The sequence below is a fragment of the Canis lupus genome, chromosome X (assembly GCF_003254725.2).
Source record: "Canis lupus dingo isolate Sandy chromosome X, ASM325472v2, whole genome shotgun sequence".
NCBI lineage: Eukaryota > Metazoa > Chordata > Mammalia > Carnivora > Canidae > Canis > Canis lupus.
Window position 1 is genome coordinate 117,731,514 of NC_064281.1, and position 26,898 is coordinate 117,758,411.

Genomic DNA, 26,898 nt, shown 5'->3' on the forward strand with positions numbered 1-26,898 from the left:
TGACTTTGACTTAGAGGTCCTGGAGCTTCGTGGCCAAGGTGGACAGGATACCTGTTTTATCTACCCCCCCCCACTACTCACTGTTCTTATGACAACCAAATGAGATCATGGGAGTGAAAATGCTGGAACATTATCAAGTGCTCCACAGTTAAAAAGTATTTTGGTCTTATTCATCCAATGATGAGAGAATGATGAGAGTTTTGGGACCATGGGGACATAGACAATAGGCAGTGGATATACCTAGGGACTGTGTTCTCAGAGATCTATAGAGAAGACTTATTTAGGGCTTTACTCTAGGGTGCCTTAGGTTCATGACGCATTTACAGTGTGTGTGTGTGTGTGTGTGTGTGTGTGTGTGTGTGTCTGATAAAGCCTCTGGCTTTAGAAGCTTACCCTCTAAATCAAGTGTCTGTGATACATCAGGTAACAAATCAGACATGAAGGGGAACAAACAATACTGATAAGGAGATTGGCATTGAGAGACATCAAAGAAGAAATGTAGTCTAGGGAGAGACTAGAAGAGGGATGCCCACTTTCCAAATCAAGAGACCACTCTAAGCATAATGGGCAACAGAAAGAAGCCATCAAGCAAAAAAAAAAAAAAAAAAAAAAGTAGAGGCTTGTGTTGAGCTGCTCTGAGCCCATCTCCAGCCTGCTCAACACTCTCCTGGTACCCTTAGCACTCTCCTGGTACCTTCAGCCTGCCTGTGCCCAGGCTCTCCTGCTCATCTCCAGACCAGTTGTGTGCATACAGTAAAGAGATTCCTACATTGAGCCAGCTTCCAGGTTTTTTTTTTTTTTTTTTTTTTTTTTTTTTTTTTTTTTTTTTTTTTTTAAATTTTTATTTATTTATGATAGTCACAGAGAGAGAGAGAGAGAGAGAGGCAGAGACACAGGCAGAGGGAGAAGCAGGCTCCACACACCGGGAGCCCGACGTGGGATTCGATCCCGGGTCTCCAGGATCGCGCCCTGGGCCAAAGGCAGGCGCTAAACCGCTGCGCCACCCAGGGATCCCAGCTTCCAGGTTTGAGTCACCCAAAGCACATATACTCTGCTCCATGTCAGATTTGTGACTGATGGAATTCTTTGTTGGAAGGCTTAGACCTTGTTTGAGATTCTTGGCATCAGGATCTCTCTGGGTTCCTTATGAGTGTGAATCATTCACCCTCTGCTTTGGTAGCAACCAGGGCTTGTGGGAATCGGTGTTCACAGCCACTTGCCTGCCTTCATTCTCTCCCTTGCTCCCATTTCTTTTAATTTTAAGATTTTTCTTTATTTATTCATGAGAGACACACAGAGAGGCAGAGACACAGGCAGAGGGAGAAGCAGGCTCCCTATGGGGAGCCTGATGGCAGGACTCGATCCCAGGACCCCAGGATCACGCCTTGAGCCAAAGGCAGATGCTCAACCACTGAGCCACCCAGGCGCCCCTGTTACTCCCATTTCTGTAAATGTACTTTGAAGGCAAAAGGGACAAAAATACTTGGCTGCCTATGATTTTTGGCCACCTGTTTAGCTGTTTGATTGAAGCAACTCTGAGCGACAGCAGAAAAGTCTGTGTGGCTTTTAATTATTTCCAGAAGCATTTAAATGTCAGTTTATTCTCCCCAGTGCAAAGTGTGATGTTCTCAAGATATCACGGGCCCATTAGCCAGAGCTGAGCAGCCTTACTGGGAGCACACCGGCGCCTCCACAGTGCTGGCTCACCACAGACTGTGCTAGGCGGGAGCCAGGTGCCTTGGTTTTCTTTTTGTTTTTCTTTTTGTTTTTTCATTTCTTTGAAACTACACATTGAACTTTATCCCATAGTATCCTTAAAACTATTTTTCACCTTGACATTGTTTGTTACTAAGTCTCAGTATTCTCGGCTGTAAAATGGAAGTAGTAAGAGTGTCCTAGATATGGCCATTCCTGCAGTGGATCCCACCCTGACCCTCGGCTAGGGTGGTGGCAAGCCGCCTTTGAGGCTCGCAGGGAGCCACAGGCCACATTCAGGGAAGACAGTTGTGCCTTTGGCCAAACACTGGTTGCAGGCAGGCAGCCTCCGGAAAGTTGTCAGCTTCTCAGAAGGAATCTGATAAAACCTCTTCAGGCACAATTGCCCAAAGAAAGCTTAAACTTGACCAGGTTAGATTTAAAATAGCACAAGGAGATCAAATCTGTCTATTACTAAAGGAGGACAGAATAATTATGGAAACATAAAATCCACAGTCAATCTCAAAAGTCTATTTTTCCCCTTAGTTTCAAATTCACGAAATTACATTTTGCACGAGCAGCTTGTATCTGAATAGCCCATGTAGGGTAGAGCTTCACTCTTCTCTGTGTGGCCCACCAACCAAGAGTGTCACATCACCTGCCAGTGCATTAGAAATGCAGAACTTGGGATGCCTGGATGGCTCAGCAGTTGAGCACCTGCCTTTAGCCCAGCCATCACTCCAGGGCGTGATCCTGGAGTCCCGGGATCGAGTCTCACATCAGGCTTCCTGCATGGAGTCTGCTTCTCCCTCTGCCTGTGTCTCTGCCTCTCTCTGTGTCTGTCACAAATAAATAGAGTCTTAAAAATTAAAAAAAAAAAAAGAAATGCAGAACTCGGGGGATGCCTGGGTGTCTCAGGGTCTTAGCATCTGCCTTTGGCTCAGGTCATGGTCCCAGGGTCCTGGGATTGAGTCCCACATCAGGCTCCCCACAGGGAGCCTGCTTCTCTCTCTGCCTGTGTCTCTGCCTCTCTCTCTGGGTCTTTCATGAATGAATGGATAAAATCTTAAAAAAAAAAAAAAGAAATGCAGAACTTGGGTTCCATCGAGGCCAAGCTAATTTGATTCGAGTCTGCATGTTAGTGTGTCTCCAGGTGAGTTGCACATACACCACAGTTTGAGAAAGCTCCTCTAAATGTACTCACTCAGTCCTCTCACAGCCGATGTGAATATAGTAGACCCATTTCACAGGTGAGGAATTGGAAACCCTATGTTCAAGTGCTTAGCCTGAGGTCACACAATAATAAAGTATCCAAGGTGACATTCAAGAGATTGTCTGATTTCCAATCCCATGTCCTTCCCACTAGATTAAAACTACCTCTTTAAAACCAGTAGGGGAGGGAGCTCGCTTCTATTGGCTAGATGAGGTGCTGCTTGATTCATGAGTCTTATTAGCCAATTAGATGTTTAAAATTAAAAAATAAATAGTAGGGGAAACATAGCTGTTTAGATGTGTGAAATAGATTGGAAATGGAGACAGGCCATAGAAGGAAAATAAGACAAGGGCCTGGGGCTGGTCAGTCCCCAAAAGGCTAACCAAGGGGCACCTGGGTGGCTCAGTTGTTAAGTGTCAGACTCATGATTTCAGCTGGAGTCATGACCCCAGGTCCTGAGACTGAGCCCTGTTTTGGTCTCCATACTCAACAGGGAATCTGCTGGATATTCTCTCTCTCTCCCTCTCCCTCTGCCCCTTCCCTTCCCACTCCCCTCCCCTCTCTAAAATAAAAAATAAATAAATAAATCTTTGAAAAGAAAAAAAGGCTAACCCAACTGGTTGCAAACCAAATGTGATTATGCAAAGCCATTGCCAAAATCACTCATCAGTATCACCTCATGACTTGAGGGATCATGACTTGAGCCAAAATCAAGAGACAGGCGCATGACCAACTGAGCCACCCAGGTGCCCCAGCTGTAGCATTTTAAAAGTCTTTCCTGATGTTGAGGTGAGATCTTCCTGACTAGATCTCTAGCTCACTAGTACCAGTTTTACCTTGGAAAAAGGAAGTAGGTGTCGATTAGGTAGGGACCAATAAGCAAAAACTGCTGGTGATAGACCAATAGGAGGATCCAGTCATTTTCAGTTTTTTTAAAGATTTTATTTATTCATGAAAGACACACAGAGAGAGGCAGAGACATAGACAGATGGAGAAGCAGGCCGCCTGCAGGGAGCCCAATGCAGAACTCAATCCCAGGACCCCAGGATCACGACCTTAAGGCAGACACTCAACCACTGAGCCACCCAGGTGTCCCTCCTAGGGCCTTCGTGACACAGAGCTCTGGCTCCCAGAGACCCTGTGACTACATGGGGCCACCCAGGTGATCCAGGATCATCTCCCCATCTCAAATCCTGAATATAATCATCTCTGCAAAATATCTTTTGCCACATGAAGTACCATAGTCACAGGTTCTAGGGCTTAAGACATGGACATCCTGGGGGGAATCACTATTTTGCCAAGCCCAGATCTCTTTAGTCAGAGCTTTAAACAATCTCGTGTTCAGGAACTTGCCCATGAAAATGAGTATGAGCGGGTAGGGGTGCATCTCCTTATCACTCCTTACAAATAAGTTGAGCAGATCCCATTTCAAAGACTATGATCAGACAAAAGGGCAGATACCCAGTGTACACATGTTGGACAAAGATTATCTCCTGTGTAGCCCAAATTGTAACTGGACAGTGATTCACTACCCCCGCTCATCAACAGCGTGAGTGCTTTAACACAAAAGACACTCGATCCCAGGTTGCTGGCGATAATACTGGGATGTCAAGCATTTTACTTTCAAACTGTGTTTGGGGACCACCTCAGGGAGGAGGACATGCTGCTGGCAATGCCCTCTCCCAACTCCTTTCCAGATTTCTGTTGCCACCAGGACAACTCTGCCCTTATCTGTTTTCTGTAATTACGCTTCTGCATACACTTTCTATTGGATGAGGGTGCCACATGGATTTTCTGGGGTAAGTAGGATAGTTATCAAAACTACTGACTCAAACTAAAAATGGATTCCTCCTACCCCTCTGGCTGGGATAGGTTCAGAGTTCAGAGTATCTGCCTCTAGTAGCCTAGCGTGGTGAGGCAGGGGAATTGTTCCAGTTCCAGAACCCCGAGTTCAGAGAGGAAAATGAAGAAGAGAAGTAAGATCAGCAATAAATGTTGATTCCTTTGCCCCAGGGCCATCCCTTTACAGCCTAATGATGACTTCAAATATGGAAGCATTTCAAATTATCTGGGAGACAGACATTTGATCCCTATAAAACTGCAAAAAGGTAACATTGATGAAATTAGTACAAGTCCTAACTGAAGACAAGGGTTTAGTACAGGACACTCCATCAGACATCTCATGCTACAGGCCTTTGGCACATCCTGAGCCTTGTGAAATGCATTGCCAAGATCAGTAACATTGGGACTTGCTTGTCAGACCCTTCCTGTGTATGTTTCCCACTACGAAGTTGTCATCCATTCTGGAGCCTTTCTCGTTTGATGCCCACACAGCTTGATTGAGCAGAATGGCCAATTCATCATCCCTGTTTATCTCCTGAGAAAGGAATTTACAGTTAAATTAGGATTAGAATCAGCACTGATGCAGATGTTTGGCTTTCTGGAGGCTGTTAATCTGAATTAGTGAAAAGTCTGATTTATAAAATAGCCCTACAGAAATGCAGCGTTAATCCTCTGAGGCTCACACAAGAGCTCTGTGACTGATAAAGTGTTGCCAAGAGCAGGTCATTGCAGAGCTGCCTTAAGGAGCAGATTGGATGGTGCAGACATGTCCCCACACGCTTCCTCTAGGGTCCTAAAGAGCCCCTTATAATCCTTTATACACAATATTTTCATAAGGATCAGAATCTTTGAGCTGGAAAACATGTTAAAGATCACCCGACCCCATTGGGACCCACGATAGGAATCTGTCTTACAATGTTCTCTGTTGCCGGCTACCTGGTCATCTTCAGGTATTGAGCTCAGTGGCCTACAAAGCCTTGGCTTCTTTCTGTGGCCAGTTGTAGATTTTTTTTTAGACAGAGAGTGGGAGGGAGGGGCAGAGGGGAGAGGGAGAGAATCTTAAGCAGGCTTCACGCCCAGTGCAGAGCCCAAAGTGGGGCTTAATTTAATGACCCCTGGGATCATGACTTGAGCCAAAATCAAGAGTCAGGTGCATGACTAACTGAGCCACCCAGGTGCCCCAGCTGTAGCATTTTAAAAGTCTTTCCTGATGTTGAGGTGAGATCTTCCTGACTAGATCTCTAGCTCACTGGTACCAGTTTTACCTTGGAAAAAGCCCAGAACAAACCCACCCCCTTTCGCTCAAGACAGACCTTCCAGGTTTATTGAAGAAGGGGCCTGGTCAGTGTAAGCATGGAGACACTGTCATGTCTAGAGATGAAAGTGCCTAGACTACCACTCAAAACCCACCCTTCTCCCCTGGTATGCTGAAGCCTTCCACACCAGGCCAACTGTGCCTGGAACAAGGCTTTGTAAATGCCTCCCAATCTTCTCTCCCACCGGCCTGCTCTTTGATCCTTCCCTAGCCCTGAACTTCTCCCCTAAGGTCTTTGACTTGCCATGCCAGTTCCTTTGCCCTCAGTCTGGCCCCCAACCATGAGGACCTACTAAATGGACTTGGGGTTTCACTACTCAGTGAAGATCATTCGCACTGATGAGCACAACAGCGGATTCTGCTCTCTGAAAAGGTTGAGCTGCTGACCTCGAAGTTGTTATAAATGTGGGCCCTTGGAGAAATTTTATTACATTGGGGTGAAGTCACAGAGTACAATTGTAATATTTGCAGACTATGGAGTAGATGGTTTTCATACACCGAATGTCAGTGATTTTTAGTATAACACGTTGTAACCACGAGCCTTCTTTTAAGAAGCAGTTGATTAAACTATGAGTGGATATGGTGCCTGGGAAATTATCCTAATACAGTTCGGTGAGTGAAGAATGTGTAAACTGCACATTCCTCCCTCATCTCCCAGGCAGGAAGGACCCAGTATCACGGGGGCTAGCTTCACTCGTAGCCACTTTTGTATGCATTTGGGAAATAAATTGGCGATGTATGAAAAGAAATGCAGCAGAAGGGGAGGAGGGATTTAACTGGCTAAGCAGCTAACGGTTCACTGTCAAGACCCGGAAGTGAAATATTCTGCTGATTTGCCCACTCGTAAGTTCCACCGTGGCTTCTAGACAAGAATGTGACCCCAAGCCTGTCATCCTCCTGTTGATGTCTGGACTGCTGGGGAAGGCAATGTTTTGGTTTTGCGTTCATTTTCTGTCCCCAGGAGCTGCTGCAGCTGGGTGCAGGGTAAGCCCAGAGAAGCAAGGGTCAGAGAGACTCAAATATGGGCCTCACATCCCTCAGCAGGCTGGGTGCCGCTGGATCCTCCAGCCAGCTCAGGAACAGCAGGTGGATAATAGAGGCAGAGGGAGGTACTGGGGAGAGCAGTTTTGCTTGCATTTTCAACAACTCTTATTCTCTCCCAGGAATGCTGGCTCTACTCCCCCCCAACCACCCCCCACCCCTGCCCCGTTTCCAACTGTGCAGCTGCCCAGAGAAAGCAATTCTTTCTCATTAAGATGCGCATGTCCTTGACCCCCAGCTGGAGTCCTCTTAGTGCCCTCTCTGAATTCAAGTCCATCATCCTCCTTGGCCCCCAGTATCCATGTTCATTGACAGAATACAAAAAGCTGGCGAACCTCTTCCTATTCCTTTTACACACATTTTCCTTAAGGGGACATTGTCCACATTGACTGGCTGTGGGGTCCTCCTTGAGAACATGGCCATGGATTTAGCTGTAAGAAGTCTTAGGGACAGGGGACCCCTGGGGAGCTCAGTGGTTGAGTGGCTGCCTCTGGCTCAGGGTGTGATCTCAGGGTCCTGGGACTGAGTCTTGCATCGGGCTCCCCACAGGGAAGCTGCTTCTCCCTCTGCCTGTGTCTCTGCCCCTCTCTCTGTCTCGTCTCCACCATGAATAAATAAAAGCTTTAACAGAAAAAAAAAGAAGTCTTAGGGAAAATAATTTTAGGTCTCATTTTATTGGGTCTTGGTTAAGGTCACTGTGACTTTTGAAAGTCTTTATTTTATATCCATATCTGTCTACATTTACATGTACATGTAGTGTCTGTTTTTTGTATGTGGTTTCTGTCCATATCCACAATCCCTTAATCACAATTATGAAATTGAGAAAGTCCTGAGAGCTGTCATTTTCTAGAACTTTGGGACAAACTCATTTCATGACAGAACCTGACCTCTTACTGTAGCAGTATTAACGAGTCCTACGAAGGGGTGCTTCCCCAGATCCCACTGGAGGTATATGTTTGTGGTAGATTCATGTTGTTAAAATTAAAAAATCCAAACATCAAAATTCTTCTCCCCTGCAAAGGGCTTTGGATAAGGAACACCTGTGTACAAATGCACACATACAAGTTTCCAGCTAAGCCCATGAAGCTTTATTGTGGTATAGCTGATGAATACGTTTATTCTGGTCAATAAAACGTCTGTGCTTCATGTGTATCACCTCAATGCATTCAGCTTTAAGGGAATAATCCCTGGGATTGTTTTGTTTCTTACAGCAGTTGCTCAAAAATAATCCAGTAAATGGAAACACTATCCAGAAATATTCCAAAGTAAATCTAGACTTGAGTTTGGTAATATTAGGATGAGCGGAGTCTTGCGAGAAGCCAGACATTAATGCACAGATATGAAAAGAAACTAGGAAGCCGCTTTTCACTTGCAAATCATAAATGTGAGTATGAGTTCGATTTTATCTCAGTCCAGCAGCCAGTCAGCTCAGGGCTATGGATGCTCCGTGCCGGACTGGAAACGTTTCTTGGGGGGAATTGAGGCCAAGTTAGCATCATGTCTGGATTGGTCTCATTAAATCTGTTCCCTCCGTCTTTATTTAGTAACCAAAGACAAAAACAATTGATTACATTTAGAGGGCATTTTGCATAAATATGGAATCTTCACTGCCGTTAAGGAGAGACCTGAAAAAGAACGCAGGGAAGGAGAGTGCTGGGTTGTAGGTCCCTGCCCCCCCACCCCCACCCCACCCCCACCCCCCATTGGGGACACACACGCTTGCACGCACGTGCTCATGCACATACACACACACACACACACACACACACACACACGTCTCTGAGTGCACTTTCCCAGGGGATACAGTCCCCTATTTCCTCTGCTTCCCCTAATCTCTTGGTGTATTTGGCAGAGAAATGTACTTTCAGATAGCATTTACTTAGCAGATAGCATTTTAAAATGAGCTTTGCTATATGAAAGAAAATACCTACCTGGGAGATTAAAGGAGCAGTCTTTAGGGAGGGCAAGGCACATGGCATGAAAAGGCTCTCTGCATCGGATAGGGACTTACTAGGGGGCCATGCTGCCTTAAAAGGGAACCTGTTCCTCCCCAAGCAGCAGCTGAGCAGAGCTCCAGCTTAGCAGGCAAGAGCTGTAATGTTGGAGAGAAATAGGCGCTGCTGAGAGAGTGGGGTGGGGGCAGGCAAGGAGTAATGCTCTGTGCTTCCAGAAGCCTTCAGCAAAGGGGTCCTTGGAGACCCTCTTGGTGCCATTTGAAGGTGGGACCACAGGAGGCTGATTTGTCACGGGCACAGGGAGCAAACGATTGGTAAGGAAAACTATAGATTATCAATAAAGACAGACTGGCAAGTGGTGTCAATTTTCAAGTGCCTTTCATGGTCAGCTTTACAGATTTGAAATCAAGCCTTAGACTTGCTTAGTCCTTTATGATCATCCCTCCCAGTAAGAGGTGTTTTCCAAAGGGTTCACAAAAATTGGGGTGAGGGAGGCCAAGAAATGGGACTCTAGTTCCTTCAGGGCTGGGTGCTGGTACTCAGCAGTGAATATGCTTTTCACAGCCCCTGTGCTTGGAGTTCCTAGCTCACTTCTCCGCCTAGGCCTGAGGCAGAAGCAAGCCTCTCTCCCTATGGACTTAGTTTCCTCCACTTAAATGGGGGTTGAATCCCCCCTCCTTGGTGAGAGGAGTGTACTGTGTGTATAGCTGAGATCACAGCCCCGTGACAAACCTCTGGGTTTCTCAACTAAATGGCACCAGAAAGTGAAAACTTACCCTAGCCAAAAAAGCCTGGGATCGTTAAGAATCTAAGGCTGCGAGTGGGTCTGTGGTATGTGCATCTGTGTCCAGAAGGCATGTGCCCTTGGCTTCAGGTTTTCATGTGCAATGTGGGAGGCAGGGCTTTCCCAAGAGGGACGGCAGTGTCGTGGAACCCAAGGAACTTGGCCACACGCAGGCTGGGTTCTAATGAATCATTTGACCTTTGGCCACACCCGGCGCCTCCTGAGCCTCACATTTCCCATCTGTGGAATGGGACGATGTGCTCTGCTCTGCCGGGACCTGACACATCACAGGCCCTTGTGCTGAACGGGGTGGGAGAGGGGCTTGATGTGCTGATTTGAGACGCAGTGAGGCAATGAGTGATGTGATTTTCTTTCAGCCCACTCCTGGCCACACCTCAGCCTCCACCTGCGGTGCCAGCCAGTGGGGCATCTGGCAGCTCCAGTGACTCTGAGAGCAGCTCTGAGTCAGACTCAGACACTGAAAGCAGCACCACCGACAGCGAATCCAATGAGGCGCCTCGTGCGGCCACTCCAGAGGTGAGTGAAGGGACCGGGGGCCTAGAGTGCAATTTGCAGGTCCCCAGGGTGGCCCTCCTGGGCACGTGCGTGTGCGCACAAGCACACACACTTCCAACACAAGAAAGATTTCAAGGAAGTATTTAAGCATCGGATAGCATTTTTCACCCTCTAAAACATGTACATGCACAGTTCCTACAAGCAGACATTTCTTGCTGGGTGACTCCCATAGCTCCTCCGAGCCTCCAGCCTCCTCATGTGTAAATCTGGAATAGTGATAACTGAGCTAGCGATTTCTCTTTTGAGAGAACCAGTCAAGACCACCTCGTACTCCATGTCGAAGTGATGAATTGCCACTTGGCAATGAAGACCCAAGAAATGGGATGGCGTTTTCAAATTTCGACTTGCATCCTCCAAATGTATTTGATCATAATTCACTAAAGCATTCAACACGGCTCCCTACAATACCAAAAATATACTTTTGAAATAAAAAACAAGGTGCTGGGATCCCTGGTGGCGCAGCGGTTTAGCGCCTGCCTTTGGCCCAGGGCGCGATCCTGGAGACCCGGGATCGGATCCCACGTCGGGCTCCCGGTGCATGGAGCCTGCTTCTCCCTCTGCCTGTGTCTCTGCCTCTCTCTCTCTCTCTGTGACTATCATAAATAAATAAAAAAATTTAAAAAAAAAAAAAAAAAAACAAGGTGCTATCTTCTCCTCCCATCCTCTGTGAGTCCAGAATAACTCCTCAGCGCCCCCAAGGCTGCACCTCATGGAGCAAGCAGATCCCTCCAGGGTTCCATGCACACTTGTTTGTAATAATCGGAGAGGAATAGTGGAGAATGCAATAGTGCTAATCGGCTGTTAATCGTAGCCAGCACTGCTCGATCACGGGCCCTGGGCCAGGCACTGCGAGATGCTCTTGACTTGCACTTTTTTATTTTTTCCCCATAACACTTCTCTGGGGTCCTTGCGATTAGCATCCCCATTTTATGGATTAGAGAATAAGACTCTGAGAGGTTAATAAAAAACTTTCCCGAGATCTCCCAGGCAGACAGTGGTCAAGCCAGGGCTGAAACCAGTGTCAGTGCACTGGCAGAGCTGGTGCCCCTGATCAACAGCTCCAGCCAACACGATTTCCCCGACCCTGGCCTGCATTGCTTTGTGTGTGCTGGAATCACAGCTACTCAAGTGTTTTTAATTCTCTCACCCTCTGTTGGCTGGTGCCATAAGCCTCAGCTGATTGGCTTTCAAAAGAAGAACAGTTCTAATAAAAATGATGGCTCTTTTAGTTCAACAGGCAGAATTCAGAGTTGGGAATCAAGCACCTGAATGGTACGCCTCATTTCCGTGGCTTAACAGCGGACACTAATGTCTGTGTGCATGTCCCCATAAATTGGTTATTGCCCATACACCGAGGAAAGTGAGGTGGTTTGGGGGAAGTCAAATCTTTTCATCCTTCAGTAAAAATAGAAAAGGCTTGTTCTTTTTGCAGTGAACTACTACATCACACAGGAAAAACTGGCACTTTGGCAGATAGAAAGCCTTTCCTTTTGAATTACACTTGAGGCACACTTACATTGCTTTTCGGGACCCGAGATCATTACCTCTGCCTCCTGGTGAGAGGTTGAGCAATGAGTCCCACCAGAGGATTTGGGAAACAGGTTTCCCTGCCAGGCCTCCATGCCCACCCTCTGGGAAAACTCTCTGTGAATAATTCTTTCCTTCCTGGCCAGAGTGGAGGCTGTTTTCAGAAGAGGAGTGGAAGTTCATTGAAATAAGTAGATTGGGGCTGGTTTACGGGGTATTTGTCTATCTGGATAATTTGATTAATTGAGATTCCGTGTGTGTGTGTGCATGCTTCTAAATGTGTGAATGGGCACTTCACATCCACTGCTTTTATCAGCACTCAGTGTACTGAGAGTCCATCCAGATCCTTCCAACATGTGAAATTCCTTCTTGCCGTTGTTTCTCATCTGCAGCCTGAGCCGCCCTCAACTAACAAGTGGCAGTTGGATAAATGGCTTAACAAAGTGACATCCCAGAACAAGTCGTTTATTTGTGGCCAAAATGAAACACCCATGGAGACGCTTTCTGTGCCTCCTCCAATCATCCAGCCAATGGAAGTCCAGGTCAAAGTGAAGACAAACCCCAGCCAGGTCCTGGCTGAACCCAAAGAGAGGCCTCTCCTCAGTCTTATCAGGGAGAAAGCTCGTCCACGGCCTACCCAGAAAACTCCAGAAACAAAGGCTTTGAAGCATAAGTTGTCGACAACCATTGAGACAGCTTCTCAAAGGACAATTGGAAAAAAACAGCCCAAAAAAGTCGAGAAGAATACCAGCATTGATGAGTTTACCTGGCCCAAACCAAATATTACCAGCAGCACCCCCAAAGAAAAAGAAAGTGTGGAGCCTCCTGAGCCACCAAGAGGCCGCAACAAAGCCACTGCCCACAAACCAGTCCCTAGGAAGGAACCGAGGCCAAACATTTCCGTGGCTGCCGAGAAAAAGAAGTATAGAGGGCCTGGCAAGATCGTGCCAAAGTCCCGGGAATTCATCGAAACGGATTCATCCACGTCCGATTCCAACACAGATCAAGAAGAGACCCTGCAGATCAAAGTCCTGCCTCCTTGCACTGCTCCTGGGGGCAATACTGCCAAATCCAAGGAAGCCTGTGGTGCCAGCCTGACCCTTGGCTCCTTAGTCAGCAGCAGCACCAACAACAGTGTAGCCACCAGTAATGAGGAGCCAGCTTTCTCACCCATCCCTGTCATGCAACCCGAGCTTCTGTCCCCTCTGCAAGATCAAGAGAATATGAAAAATCTCTGGGTGAAGATTGACCTTGGCCTGCTGTCTAGAGTACCTGGCCACCACGCACTGCCAGCAGCGCTGGCCAAGCCGGACCACAAGGAGACCGTGTCCAAGCCCAAGCGCCAGAGTGCTGCCGCGGCCACAGAGAAACCCATCCCTAAGGGCAAGCGTAAGCACAAGGTGAGCTGTGCCCCGGGGTTGGCCAAGGGATCACGAGCAGTGGCTCTCAGTTGCCCAAGTTGATCTTGAGCCTCATTTGCAAGGAGGTCAACAGCAATGGTTTGCAGTTTCTGGTGAAGGCAGTGATGCTTTCCATGGGAAATGGAGTACTTGACATGACAGGGAAGGAGGTGTTAGGAATAGTCAGGGTTTGGCAGCCAAAGTGAAGAGTATCCTATATGGCACATGAGGGGTTATGATGTGTAGGAAAGAAGACTGTGGAGACTGTCCCTGGGATCAGTTCCTTAAGCTGCTCCTGCTTCTAGGACTCACGGGGCCACACCCCACAGTCCCCACCCCACACCAACAGGGCACCCCAGTACTCCCAAGTGCCTCAACATGCCTTTTAATTTGTCCGGACACACGTCAGCATTCTTGCCCCCCAGTTACACTTCGATGCCCCCAGCTCCTAGCAGACGCACAGTCAGCCCAGCCTGCTGGCACCCTGAGCTGTGTGGTTGGCCCGACTTGTGGAAACCTCAGTGCAAGACATTAGGGTCACAAACTATCAGCAGAAGGGCAGGGGTGCCTGGCTGGCTTGGTCAGTAGAGCACACAACGCTCAGTCTTGGCATCATGAGTTCGAGCCCCACATTGGGTACAGAGCTTACTTAAAAACAAAACAGAAAACTCTCATCAGAAGGGGAAATCCAGCATGGCCTCTTCCATTTCAAGTACATTAGTCTCATTTTGTTGTATCTCCAGATCTCAGGGCACTTTTTTGGAGTAACAGCATCTCATGGTGATATTTGGGTAATATTACTTTTAACAGCTGCCAAAGAAGGTCTGGGGCTCCTGCTTCTCACTATTTCCCTGCTCTCAGGGATGACAGTGGTGCAAGCAGAGGCCAAAGCGTACCTTCAGAACCAGCACATGCGAAGGCATGCCTTGCACATGCATTTTTGCCTTGCATGTTGTTGACCCTTTAAGTGACCTTTATATGTAACCCACAAACCCCACACTACTTGCACGCTTTTATGCCGTGTTAGAGTTGCAGTGGGTTTTTTTAAGCAGTTTATTTATTTATTTGAGCGAGATAGTGAGAGAGAGCACAAGCAGAGAGAAGGGCAGAGAGAGAAAGAGAGGGAGAAGCAGACTCCCCACTGAGCAGGGAGCCCAACATGGGACTCGATCCCAGGACCCTGGGATCAGGACCTGGGCCAAAGGCAGATGCCTAACCGACTGAGCCACCCAGGTGCCTCAGGGTTACAGTGGTAGTTTCTCTACTACTCATCTGTGGGGGCATGGTTGATGGAAGAAGGGTCTGAAAATGATAGGTTCTCTTTACTTTGGGTAGGAGACTCCTGTGCCCCCCAATCTTTAATCAGAGGTTCACAGCACAGCACAGCTTGCTCAGATGCCAGCTCCTGGGCTGATTGCTTTTCTTTCTGATCAAAGGTGTGCATTTAACTCCCCTAGCTAATCTAGAAGTTAAAATAGAAGCAAACTGTCTACCTTGCTCATGGTTTTTAAATGTTTGCATGTGCCATGTATTTCAAGCTCTATATTTTTCTTCCCATTAAAGCCAACAGAAACTGCAGAGAAAATCCCTGAAAAGAAGCAACGCCTGGAGGAGGCCACCACTATCTGCCTGCTGCCACCCTGCATCTCACCAGCCCCACCCCACAAGCCTCCCAACGCTAAAGAGTGAGTTTTCCCTGTCTTCATATCACCCCCCGATTGCTCAGACCCTTCAGAAATCTCGAAGCCTTTTGGTGGTGGTGGGGTTGGGGGGTTCCTATTTCAGAGGAATGGTAAGGAAGGAAACAAGAGTTGCCCAGCCCATCCTGACAGCTGACCCTGGCCATCAGTCCTGCAAGCATGGGATAAAGGGTGGAGTGCAGGCTGTCAGATTTTGCATGACTCCATGAGCTTTATAGCAAGATTTCTTGACTCCAACTAATGCAGAGGACCAAAATAAGCCAAAGAGAACTTTTAGCACAAAGGGGAGAGTATATGGGGTAAGGGAGTTGAGAAGGGCCAGCGCCCAGCCACACCTGTCACTCAAAGCAGATCACTGGCTTCTGGGCAACTTCCAGTGTGGTTGGTAATGAAAGCAGTCCCTTGGTCTTGACACGATGACCCACTGCTGCTTCCACTTTGGTGTTATTCCTTAACCTCAGTACAGAGCTTGAGGACTAGGAGGTACATCCTGGCCTTGCCAGAGCCCAGGGGAAGGGGCTCTGACCCATTAGAGAAGGCCAAGGAGATGATATGTCTGGGAGTCGTCCTCCCCGAGGGGGTTGTGTGTCAGGGAAAGCTGACTGGGGGTACATTGGTTAGTTCCAACCAGCTGGCACATCCGCTGCCTCTCCCACTTTGCGTAAAGTACCAGAGTCAGGTGGGAGGCCACCCAGGCCCCTCCACACTCACATGGCCCCGGCCTTCCCTGGAGAGGTCCCAGCCTCTGTTGCTACCAAGTGTTGTGACCAAGTTCTTGCATCTTAGAAATACCACTTCATTAACAGTCACATTGGCTGCTGGAAGTGTTCCGTCTGGATAATTCTTTCCATAAATTTATTCACTGTTAGAGATTACTTCCATCAAAGACCAGTTCCAGAGCCTATAAGCAGCCCAGAGCACAGAGGCAATGTGGCTAACTGCTGCTGACAGTTGAGCTCCCAGATTCCTGTTTAACATCATTGTTCTAGTACCAGTCCACCGCAGATAAGACATTGGAAATAAATTTTTGGCTTACAGTTTATTTATTTTTTTTTAATTTTTATTTATTTATGATAGTCACAGAGAGAGAGAGAGGCAAAGACATAGGCAGAGGGAGAAGCAGGCTCCATGCACCGGGAGCCCGATGTGGGACTCGATCCCAGGTCTCCAGGATCGCACCCTGGGCCAAAGGCAGGCACTAAACCGCTGCGCCACCCAGGGATCCCCTGGCTTACAGTTTAGATCCTTCTTGTTTTTGAGATAAAAGTTAGGAAAAGATCAATTCCCACTGTAGCCCCTTGGGATGATATGGAGACTGAGGCCCTGAGCTACCCCTTCCCCTGATGATCCATAGCTCTTTGTTTAGCGTGTCTATACCCCTGGTATAACTTTGCTTTGAAGCATCCCATCACGTACTCAGAGTTCTCAGAATGAGTAGTAGTTCTTCCTGTGGGCCAAGCTGATGAGTGAGCCAGGCCTGTGGGGAAGCCTGTTCCTTCCCCAGTGATCTCGCATGGATCACCACAGCCCTCCTCCTTCCCTGGAGGATTGACTAAATGGCATGGCTGTGGTGGCTGTACGTCCCCAGTTCCTGGGCTTTGACCAGTTCAGGCCACCTGACGGCACAGGGAAAAGGCAGGAGGTGTTGCCTCAGCCATCAATGTCCAATGCTGGTCTCCCTTAGCAGCCCAGGGACCTGTTGCTTCTCCCATCTCATGGAAGAGGCAAGACCAAGCATTAAGTACACATCTAATAATTTGAATTTGTTCTTCACAAAATGGTGTCTCTAACTCATGGTTTTTGCAGTCTCTCTTCTATTGTAGTCATTAGAAAAGCAGTGTTTACCTAGTAGCATTCCTCATTCAGGAAGGGCCTGGAGCAGATTCTCAGGCTTCTCAAACAAACCTAAGTCCATGGTAAAAAAAATCTCCATAGCTGAGAGAGAATGAAGTGAGGACTAGCCTCTCAGGGCTCTTCTCTTGGAAACCCTCTCCTCAATTGCCATCTAGTCCTTTGTGCCTTGTTGAGCCTCCAAATGAAAACCTTGGAAATTTGTATGAGACAGCATTTGCCTTTCTAAATGAATGTTCTAAACCCAGCAAAGATTGCCATGCCAGATTATGACAGCTGCAGCCCTCCATCATCCAACAGGAGGGCCCTGCTGAGTACACACACACACACACACACACACACACACACACTGGTTCTACATGTCAAAGCACTTTTTAAAATCCATTGGCAAATATTTTTCTTAATTAATCTGAACTGATGAAGGTAGTGGCAGAAATAGCTAATGCTTTTAAATATTTTGCTGCTTGAACAAAAATTGATGTAGGGCCATGTTTATGAAACAAAAGATGAAGAAGATGGTGAATGTTATTACAGTGGCAAATTTGGGCAACACAGTGGAAGGGGAACAAGGAGACTGCATTGACTCCCAACATTTCAGGAAATCAGGCCACTGGAATGCTTGTTCATCTTTGATTTGTTGCCTTGAGATATTGCAAATCTATATTCCTAGACACTGACTGAAATTGACCAAGAGGAAAACATAAATTCTTGTTGACTTAATTTGCTATTGAAAATTGTAGTCGATAATCATGGAAAGTAAATGGCTGCACAGTGCAACCAGAGTTGTCTAAGAAAAGATTAAAATTCAAGTAATCTTCATTGATTAGGCTAAGACAGTAACTAAAATGAAAATCCATGACCCAATTACCATGTTAAGCAGCTAGCATAAAGTTTTAGTTGTTCTGTTTTATTTGAAGTCTCTGTCTCCTTGATGGTACCCATTTAATGGACAGATAAATCAGTCTGAAAGTGCGGGAGTACTTCCAGGACTACAGATGTCTTGTGACGATATGACAAAATCGTTTTCAAATGGGTTCTGTAAAGTGGAGCGCACCAGCACTCCAGTGGAACAACTTAAGGTCAGGGGCTTCTTACGCATTGGCGTGGCCATAGAGCATTTTGAACAGACAGTTCACAGTGGGTCACAGACGTATTTAGTGTGTCACTGATAGCTGAGAAATGTACAAGTGTAATATTTCTTAAGAAAATATCCCTCCACTAATTGTTTATTGTACCATTTACTGTGTGATTAGGCAGTAAAGTCCTAGGGCAAAATAAGTAGGGACCGTCCTAAAAAAATTGACAGGATTAAAGTCTGCATTGGATTTTCCATAAAAATCTAATTAAGAGGAATCTTGAAAGGTTGCATGTATCACACTGTAGCACCCTCCATTAGACGTCTACATGTACCATGGAGTTCTGCTTCAAAGACATGTGTTTATTCTTGGATACATATATTTGCATTTGTTTATAGCAATATTTCTCTATCAGTATCTCTGTCAACGTGTGTTTTTATATATACTCTTCACCATAGGTAAAGGACCATCAACTAAAATAGTGCTTAAGCTGAGAAAGTACTAGCATCATGGGGAGAAAAGCATGAGGGGGAGGGAAAACTTTGTGACACTCTACACTTTTTGTTTACACAGAAACAATTCATCCAGGAGAGCGAATAGAAGGAAAGAAGAAAAGCTGTTTCCTCCTCCACTTTCCCCACTGCCAGAGGACCCTCCACGCCGCAGAAACAGTGGCAGCAATGGCCCCTTTGGTCAAGACAAAAACATCCCCATTGTTGGACATATCACCTCTACCAAACCTAAGAGGAATGAAGGCAAATTCTGTGCTACTTTCAAAGGGATATCCGTAAATGTAAGCATCTCAGAAGAAATATTATAATCATCAGGTAGAGACGAGTTGACCCAGCTTGTCTAACTGGATGTGACTGCAAGGGGCTGAGAGGAAGAGGCAGAGAGAAAAGTATACAGAAATATACAAATTCTGCATCATTTCAAACCTTGATTATTCTAACATAGGATGAATTTTTCATCCAGATTATTATGTCGAGACTCAGGGCTTTGGACATCCTTTGGTCCAATATTTTCATATCTCGATAGTGGGGACACTTCCAAAATAGTGATCACAACATTGGGCCCAGTGTGCAGGCACTGATCATTTAGTGAATGAAAGAACAAATGGATGGGGTGGGGTTGCCTAAGGTCACTGAATTGGGGCTGGAACTCCCAGATGCATCTTCCCACCACCCAGCTTAGCAGGTGTGAATGGAGTTCAAAATAGTGACTCAAAAGGCTGGAATTTAAAAGATAAATCTGTTGCTAAAAACCACACAACTGTGGTTCTAATCTCAACTAGAGAATTACCCAGCCCTTTGGATTTTCTGCACTGCTGCACCATTAGCATAGAAAAATGAGACTTTGTATCACTTTCCACATTCGCTTGATCTTTCCATCTGTCTCAGGTATAGGTACCTGAAGCACAGAAGCCACAAACCAAGTGTCGCCAGTGAATATTAATGGCAAATACATCTGCTTTTCCATGTAAATGCATCTATGTGCAGATGTAGCATCCATATGCATCTGGTCTCCTTTAAGTGTAATATAAAAGAGCAAATATGTGAAAATCAATGAGCTTTTGAATGTCTTGAGGCCAACCTGGTGGACTCTGAACCAAGAGTGCCAATTTGCCACTCCATAAAAAGCCATGAGGCCTCTGAGCTTGAAGGACTCCAAGGGGGAGTCCTCCATCATCTGAAATGACTGGCATGGCATGCATATCTAGGCAAATTTCATCACTGGTATAGAGAAATTGTACTATTATAAAATAGTCATTTTCCATACAAAATTGTGTGTATGCATGTGAGCGTGTGTGCGCCCACATAATATTTGCATTCACATTTAAAAATGCTGACTTTGTTAGAAATTAAACCATCTATTCTAAACAGTAATTATACTATCAATCCCATTTTTCATACTGAATGTAATTAATACTATAAACTCCAATGGGGGCTCTTTTCTACCACGAGCTTTGGGAGGGCATATGCCATACCTAGGCAATTCTCTGTACAGTGCCTGGTACATTGGCACAAAGAATTAGATGCTTAATACAGTTGTGATCATGACAGTGGGAATGCTTAAAAGAATCTGCAAAGTCATTTCTACAAGAGCTAAAAGCTGCTAGGGAAACCCAATAAATACAGTTACATCTGCACCTAGAAAGGGATTGTCCTTCTTAAGGAAATCACTGGAATCTTCCATGAGAAGTCATGACTGACTTCCCATTGCCCCTTCTTTGGCCACTTCTTCTTTTCATAAATGGCTTGGAAGCTGGAAGATGAGTACATTTTTGGCCTAGCTTGGGAGTTAAGAGACTTGGTGCACGGTGCTAAAACTGCAGCAGGTTTTCTGTGGCCTTGGGCAAATTAGGAAACCTCTCCGAGTCCATAAACTGAGTGGATTTGACTAGATGATTGATAAGGCTTTTTCCACCTCCCAAAGTGTTTTCAATCTTGTGTTCTCAGTGTCTTCTGTATTCTACTTTTGCATGAAGTCTTGTCTTTTGACCCAGTGGTTGGCTGAGCATGGACAGAGGACATGTTCATATAACTTGCATGATCATGGTTGCAGTCAGACTCACCAGGGATGACATGAGTGTTATGTGCACAGTGGATGCAGTACTTCAGAGTCCTTGACATGTATCTTGACCATAGAGATGAGTGTGACCGTCTGGGGCTGACTCCACTGTTTGGTCTGAGCCATCTGACTTTGGCAGTAGAAACATGGAGCTGGCTTGGGAGTTTTAGAAACCTTCGATGTTTTTATGAGTTTGGGTCAAATAAAATCCATGCTGATTTGTCAACTGTTTTCTCCCTGTCCATCATAACGATTTTTAGATGTGTTAGCCTCTCACCACCTTTCTCTCAGTGATAAGAATTTCTGATAATCAGAAGATCCAGGATCAAGGAGAAAAGATAGACTTTTGTGGATGTAAGAAATGGTCACATTTGGCTGCTGTTTTTAAACTGACCCTTTTGGGATCCCTGGGTGGCACAGCAGTTTGGCGCCTGCCTTTGGCCCAGGGCGCGATCCTGGAGACCCGGGATCGAATCCCACGTCGGGCTCCCGGTGCATGGAGCCTGCTTCTCCCTCTGCCTGTGTCTCTGCGCCTCTCTCTCTCTGTGACTATCATAAATAAATAAAAATTTAAAAAAAAATAAACTGACCCTTTTGATGAAGGCAGGTATAAGTGCATGCACTCAGCAAATTACTGGGAGCATGAGGCTGTGGGGCAGGGGGATGGGGTGAGGTAGTGAAGTCATAAATCAGAGATGGCTCCCGTGTTCAGAGAGCTCTCAATCGAAGGTCAGCAATGAGACATGTGCTCAAAAAAACCCACAATATAAAATGGCTGCTGATTGGTGTTATGGAGAGGGATTGAGACAGATTTCAGATCTCTAAAGGGACCAAGGGGAATTAAAGCACTTCCGGCTGTAAACATGAGGTGGCTTTCTTGGACGAGAAGGCAATTTGTTGATCTGGGCCTCAGTAGATGAGTCCAGTTCAGAAATGAATGAGGTGGTTAAACAAAATGTGATCTGTCCATACAATGGAATATCATTCAGCTTTGAAACGGAAGGAAATTCTGACCCCTTGCTACAACACGGATGAACCTTAAAAACTTGATGATGAGTAAAATACGCCAGTCGTGTGCATTTTACCACAATTCTTTTTTTAATTAAAAAGTAGAGAAAATTATCACGAGGCGAAAAAAGAAAAGCCATGAAGGGGAAGTTCTTTCAACTCTAAGACCCCACATGAACCAAAGCAAGAAAGTGAAGAAAGTGGAGTGTGTTCAGTTTGGGGGAAGGCCCATGGGAATGAGTAGTGGGAGATAAAGTGGAAAGCTGATGCCAGACCAGGGAGGACCTTAGAGGCCAGCAAAGAGCTCAGCCTCGGGTTTGTGTTTGGTTGCAAGGTGGTGAGATGCATGGAGCTTTGTGTAAGAAGCTCAGGCTGGCCGGCAGCAGATTGAGAGTGGATTGGGAAAGCTAGCTCAGAGGTCGGGGGACCAGTCCCGAGGTTGATGGTCTCAGGCAGAAGCCACAAGGATCTGCACTTGGAGGCTTCAAAGGAGGAAGAGACAGATCTGAGAAATAGTGGGAAGATGCAATGAATAGGACTCTGTAATTGATTGGATAAGGGTAATGGAGAGGAAGAAATTCAAGATGAAATAAAGCAGTAAAATTCACTTTATTTTGATGCTCTTTTCAAAAGAGTTTTAGGAACATTATCATTTTTTTTTGACATGGAGGAATTTACAGAACTTCAATACACAGAGCTGATTAGAGCAGCTCAGATGGAAGGCAAGGTGGGGAGTACACTGGTTCCAATGCTCCTAGCCCGGGGATGACCACAGCCCCCTTACTGACATGGAGAAACCCAGCCTCAGGGATGGGGAAGACCATCCTGCCATTAACAGAAAGAGGAAACTGATTTAGTTATCAATTTGATTTCAGGGCAATTTAAGGTGTTAATGTGCCATCTTGGTGATAATGATCCAGCGGTGATCACCGCACATCTGGGGCTTTAGAGAGAGGGTAAGATTGAGGTTTCCATTTGGCAGTGATCTGTGTATTGTCAGATCTGCGCCAACAGATACAGGATCAGCAGATCCTGTCAAGGTCAAGAAAGAAGAGATCTGAGGAATGAACCTCAGGAGATACCAACCTTAGGGAGATACCAACTCAGAAGAGCAGAAGGAGGAGGAGGCGCAGTGGCAAGCATGATCAGAGGTAGAACAATCAGGATCACCCCACTGTTGCCAGGTGGGGAGGGCGGAGTCTACCATGTGAACACAGCCCGTGGTCTCCTGACACACACTGTCACAGAAGTACAGATCTTGCCACCTACTTTTTTCATCTGGAGTCCATTCTTCCCATGGCAATGACAGTTCAAGTGAACCCCAGAAGCCTCTTCCCCCATTTGGTCTTTGATCTGGTCAAAATGAGCTTTTATCATCCCAAGACTTCAAAATGAGGAGGCACTCATGTAATGTTCACATGGCCAGACTTCAGTCAAGGCCTGAAAGAACAAAAGGGCAGCTTCAGCCTTGCTTCCAGGGTATAAGGCCTGGTTTGCTGCACTGGATTTGATATTTTGCAGAGTGACTGGAGTATTTTATTTACCCTAGTGAAAGTTTCTGTTCCCTTGTCAAAAATATAGATATCAGGGTTACCTCTCTCTCTGTCTCCCTCTCTCTCTCTCTCATATGCTCACTCTTGCCCTGTCTTCTCTCTCCTTCCTCCCATGTCTTTCCCTCCTCTCCCCACCTACATCTCCTGCCAGATTTGCCAATGGTTGTCTTCATGGGATCATGAGGCTTATGTAATCATAGCACCTGACTAGCTTGGTGATTGGCGTCATCACAGAACAAAAGCTGGTGATATACCAGGGTCACCTGTTTATTCTCAAGCTGTATGCATTGTTTTCTTTCTCTTGCCTTGTTTCCTAATGTGCTCAGCATCCAAAGTATATATGAAAAGATGTTCCAAGAGGCTGGACCTTATGGCAACTGTTTGTCCTTTTTCCCAGGATGGAGACACTCCAAAAAAGACAGCCTCTGCCACCGTCACGGTCACCAACACTGCTATTGCCACTGTCACTGCTACTGCCATTGTCACCGCCACTGTCACGGCCACTGCAACTACCACTGCCACAGCCACTACCACGACCACTACCACAACCATTTCCACCATCACCTCTACCATCACTACTGGCCTCATGGACAGCAGTCACCTGGAGATGGCATCCTGGGCGGCCCTGCCTCTTCTGTCCAGTAGCACTGCCAACGTCCGGAGACCCAAGCTAACCTTTGATGACTCGTATGTTGTCCCCAGATTATCATGGGCACGGTGTGAGAGTGGGGAATGGGGGTGGGTGCAGGCAGTCTGGTTTTTCTAGCACTGTGCACATGCCACTCAAAGTAAAACTCAGTGGCAACTCCTCCTCCCTACGCACCTCTGTCCCCACCAAGACATGTCTTTTGGTCCATTGTAGTCATGAAGATCTTTGACCATTTCCAAAGACAGGTGCTTCATTCTAGGTCGCTTTGTCCCCCTTTCTTATCTGTGTCCTCAGATTGGAGAGTGTGCTAGCAGCAGCTCAGTTCATTGGGGTCCACTGAATATTTGCACAGTGGAATGGTTGGGTTGGAGGGGGCACTTATTAATCCCAATGGGCCATCATGTACTTCACATCCCACTGCCAGGCTTCTTTTGAGGTTGGTGATTCTATGAATGATTGCACTCACCTAGCCTTTCGAAGGCTCTATATTAGGATGGATTTCAAGCAAAACCACTTGTGGCTCTTCATTCTTTCAGTGAATAGATGAGATGCTGGTTGTTGAAAGAGCCCGTTTTTTTTTTTTTTCTTTAGGGTTCACAACGCTGATTATTACATGCAAGAGGCAAAGAAGCTCAAGCACAAAGCTGATGCGCTGGTAGGTTTTCCCTCTCATAGTGTTCCTCCCATTGTGTTGTTGTGCTCTGAAGGGAAACAGAGCTAGCTGACTTTACAAATGGGTCAAACTTCCTCATTGCTACTCCAACATAGGGAGATTGGGGCTAGTTAATTCCTTACCCCAGAGTTCCCAAGTTCTTGCCATATACCGTTGTTGGCTTTCACATGAATCTGAAATGACTTTTGAAACCACCCTGGAGCAAGTGGGAACTCCCACTGGTTCCAATAAATCAGGACTGGTATGGGCAGAGAGCAGGTTGTGGGGAGCTGGTCAAGTGGCCCCCAAAATTGGCTTGGGGAAACCCAGACTTGTAGAAAACAAACACAGCCCCGTGCTGCATTGATGACATGTTTCTAGGCCAAGGCCTGTAGCCAGGCTAGGCCCCTACACAGACAAGGGAAGTTCTGTCATCTGGAGTTCTGAGGATGCATGGACCCTGCTGCCTCTGAGGGTCTTGGCCACTGGGATCAATGATGAGCTCAGCATATGGAATTATCTTGATTGCTCCTCCTAACTGGGGGTCTCAACCACATGTTATATTTACTTGGGAGGGCTTTAAAACAAAACTGATTCCCAAGCCATACCCCAGACAAATGGACTGAAAATTTCTGAGACGGGGGCCCAGACATGGATATTTACACTCTCTGCTGCCCTGGAGAGGACACTGGCTCAGTTCAGAGTACTCACCTTTGAGTGAACCCGAGCACAATTAGAGGTATTAGTCCAACTCCATTATTAAAAAAAAAAAAAAAAAAAAAAAAAAACCAGAAACAACAGCAACAACAAAAACAGTATCCTCCATCATGGCAGTGTGTCCATCCAAGACTTAGCTGACCCACGGTGTTTGACACCGGTGTGGGGCTGTGCTCGAGTACCACAACAGCCCCTGCACTATGACTCATGTCCCCATCAACTATGTCTGTTGCTTCCCTACTTTCTGTCATATTCTCACCATGGTCCAGATTGCTCTGGTATGGTCTACAGCTAACCTTTCTGTGGTATAAACTGGCCTTTGAAAGCTATTGTCCCCTGCTCCTGCAGACAAAAATGACAAGGCAGACTAGGTGCCTGCTCCCCTAGAGATGCTGGGGAGACTGCCTGGGTGCATCGTCTGGGCAGCCAGAGATTTGGAAGGCACTGGGTGGCAGTGCTGCTGTCTTGAAGACCAATGGTCTTCTCTGCATGTCCCTAACTCTGTGGCACCACGTGGTCCTGGAGATGACCCTGTCCAAATCAGGGCAAGAGATCACATACATGTGCCCTTGAAAAGCTGGTCTGTGGGCTCATGATGAGTGGGGCACACATGTGAGACCACGTAGGAAAGATTCAGAATGGAGAAAAATCAGAGCCACAGAAATACGTACAAAGGATTCAATGAACCAACATCACTCTGTACCTTCCAGGCTCATGTTTATGTATAGCCCCCAAATCACTTTTGGTCCAAGCAATTTAGAAAATGCATTTTAACTTGGGGAGATTCCATTCCTCCATGGGGTACAAAGACCAGTTTTGGAGGACAAAGTCAAAAAGCCAGACATTACAATGGTGCCCCACCCTACAGGCCACAGTGTGTGTGAAGAGATACTGAGTATATTTTTGGTATTTAAATTTCGGTGGAGATGTGTGAAAAATATATCTCAAATAGCTCCCACAGTGGCTGAAACAATGATTGAGAAACACTAATTTAGAGGAAACTATCTTTGCTAGGTTCATGTTTGTCCCAGAGCTGGAAGCCCCCCTGTAGTCTGAACCCCTCACTTTATGGATGGAAAAACTGAGGTTCTGAACCACCAATTGGCACTATGGCCGTGTAATCTTCTCTCTGGACTTCAATTTCTCCTTTTGGAAAAAGAGAGGTTTGGTTCAGGAGAGCTTTAAGAAGCTTTCCAGCTATGGGTTTTTGAATGAAAAGTCACTTCGAAAAATCAGGATGCAAAGATTAATTTCCCCATAGGAGAGTCAGTCAGAGCTCGATTACCGCAGAAAATGATCTTGTATGGCACAAGAAGGAGATAGTTTGCAAATACACATGTAGGTTTTCATAAAATCACTTTGAATTTGGTTGAAACCAATATTCTTCCACAAGAGCTTACAGTAAGGCAACTGCAGAATTCCTGCAGTGTGTAAAAGCTGAAGAACATTTATTGTAAGGAGAGTCATTTACAACAAGCGGTTCTGCAGGACCTGTAACTCATCATTTTATAGTTGTACTTAATCCTTTGCCAGAGACAGCCACTCTGCCATTTTGAGAATTGAAACCTTCACAGTTGCAAGAAAATATTTTGATAAAAGGTATACAAGAAAAATAAAATAGCTAAATCTGCATTATATTGGTTCTTTTACATAAAATTCTCTATTAGTAGAATTCTTACATCCAGCTATCAAAAATTGAAAACATTAAATACTGTTATAAAATACTCACTATAAAAGTGTCATATATAATATTCATTACACATAAAAAAGAAA

At 46.1% G+C, this 26,898-nt stretch overlaps 1 protein-coding gene across 6 annotated transcripts in view; it reads left to right on the forward strand.

Annotated features, from left to right (window-relative positions):
- AFF2 (ALF transcription elongation factor 2) overlaps positions 1-26,898 on the forward strand; it is a 473,257-nt gene that overhangs the window by 422,830 nt on the left and 23,529 nt on the right. For all 6 annotated transcript variants that reach the window (XM_025460809.3, XM_049107360.1, XM_049107359.1 and 3 more), the window contains 6 exons: positions 10,223-10,382; positions 12,341-13,348; positions 14,912-15,033; positions 18,549-18,768; positions 23,505-23,794; positions 24,348-24,411. In XM_025460809.3, the coding sequence (XP_025316594.1) occupies positions 10,223-10,382; positions 12,341-13,348; positions 14,912-15,033; positions 18,549-18,768; positions 23,505-23,794; positions 24,348-24,411 (1,864 nt within the window). The remainder of the gene's footprint in view (positions 1-10,222; positions 10,383-12,340; positions 13,349-14,911; positions 15,034-18,548; positions 18,769-23,504; positions 23,795-24,347; positions 24,412-26,898) is intronic.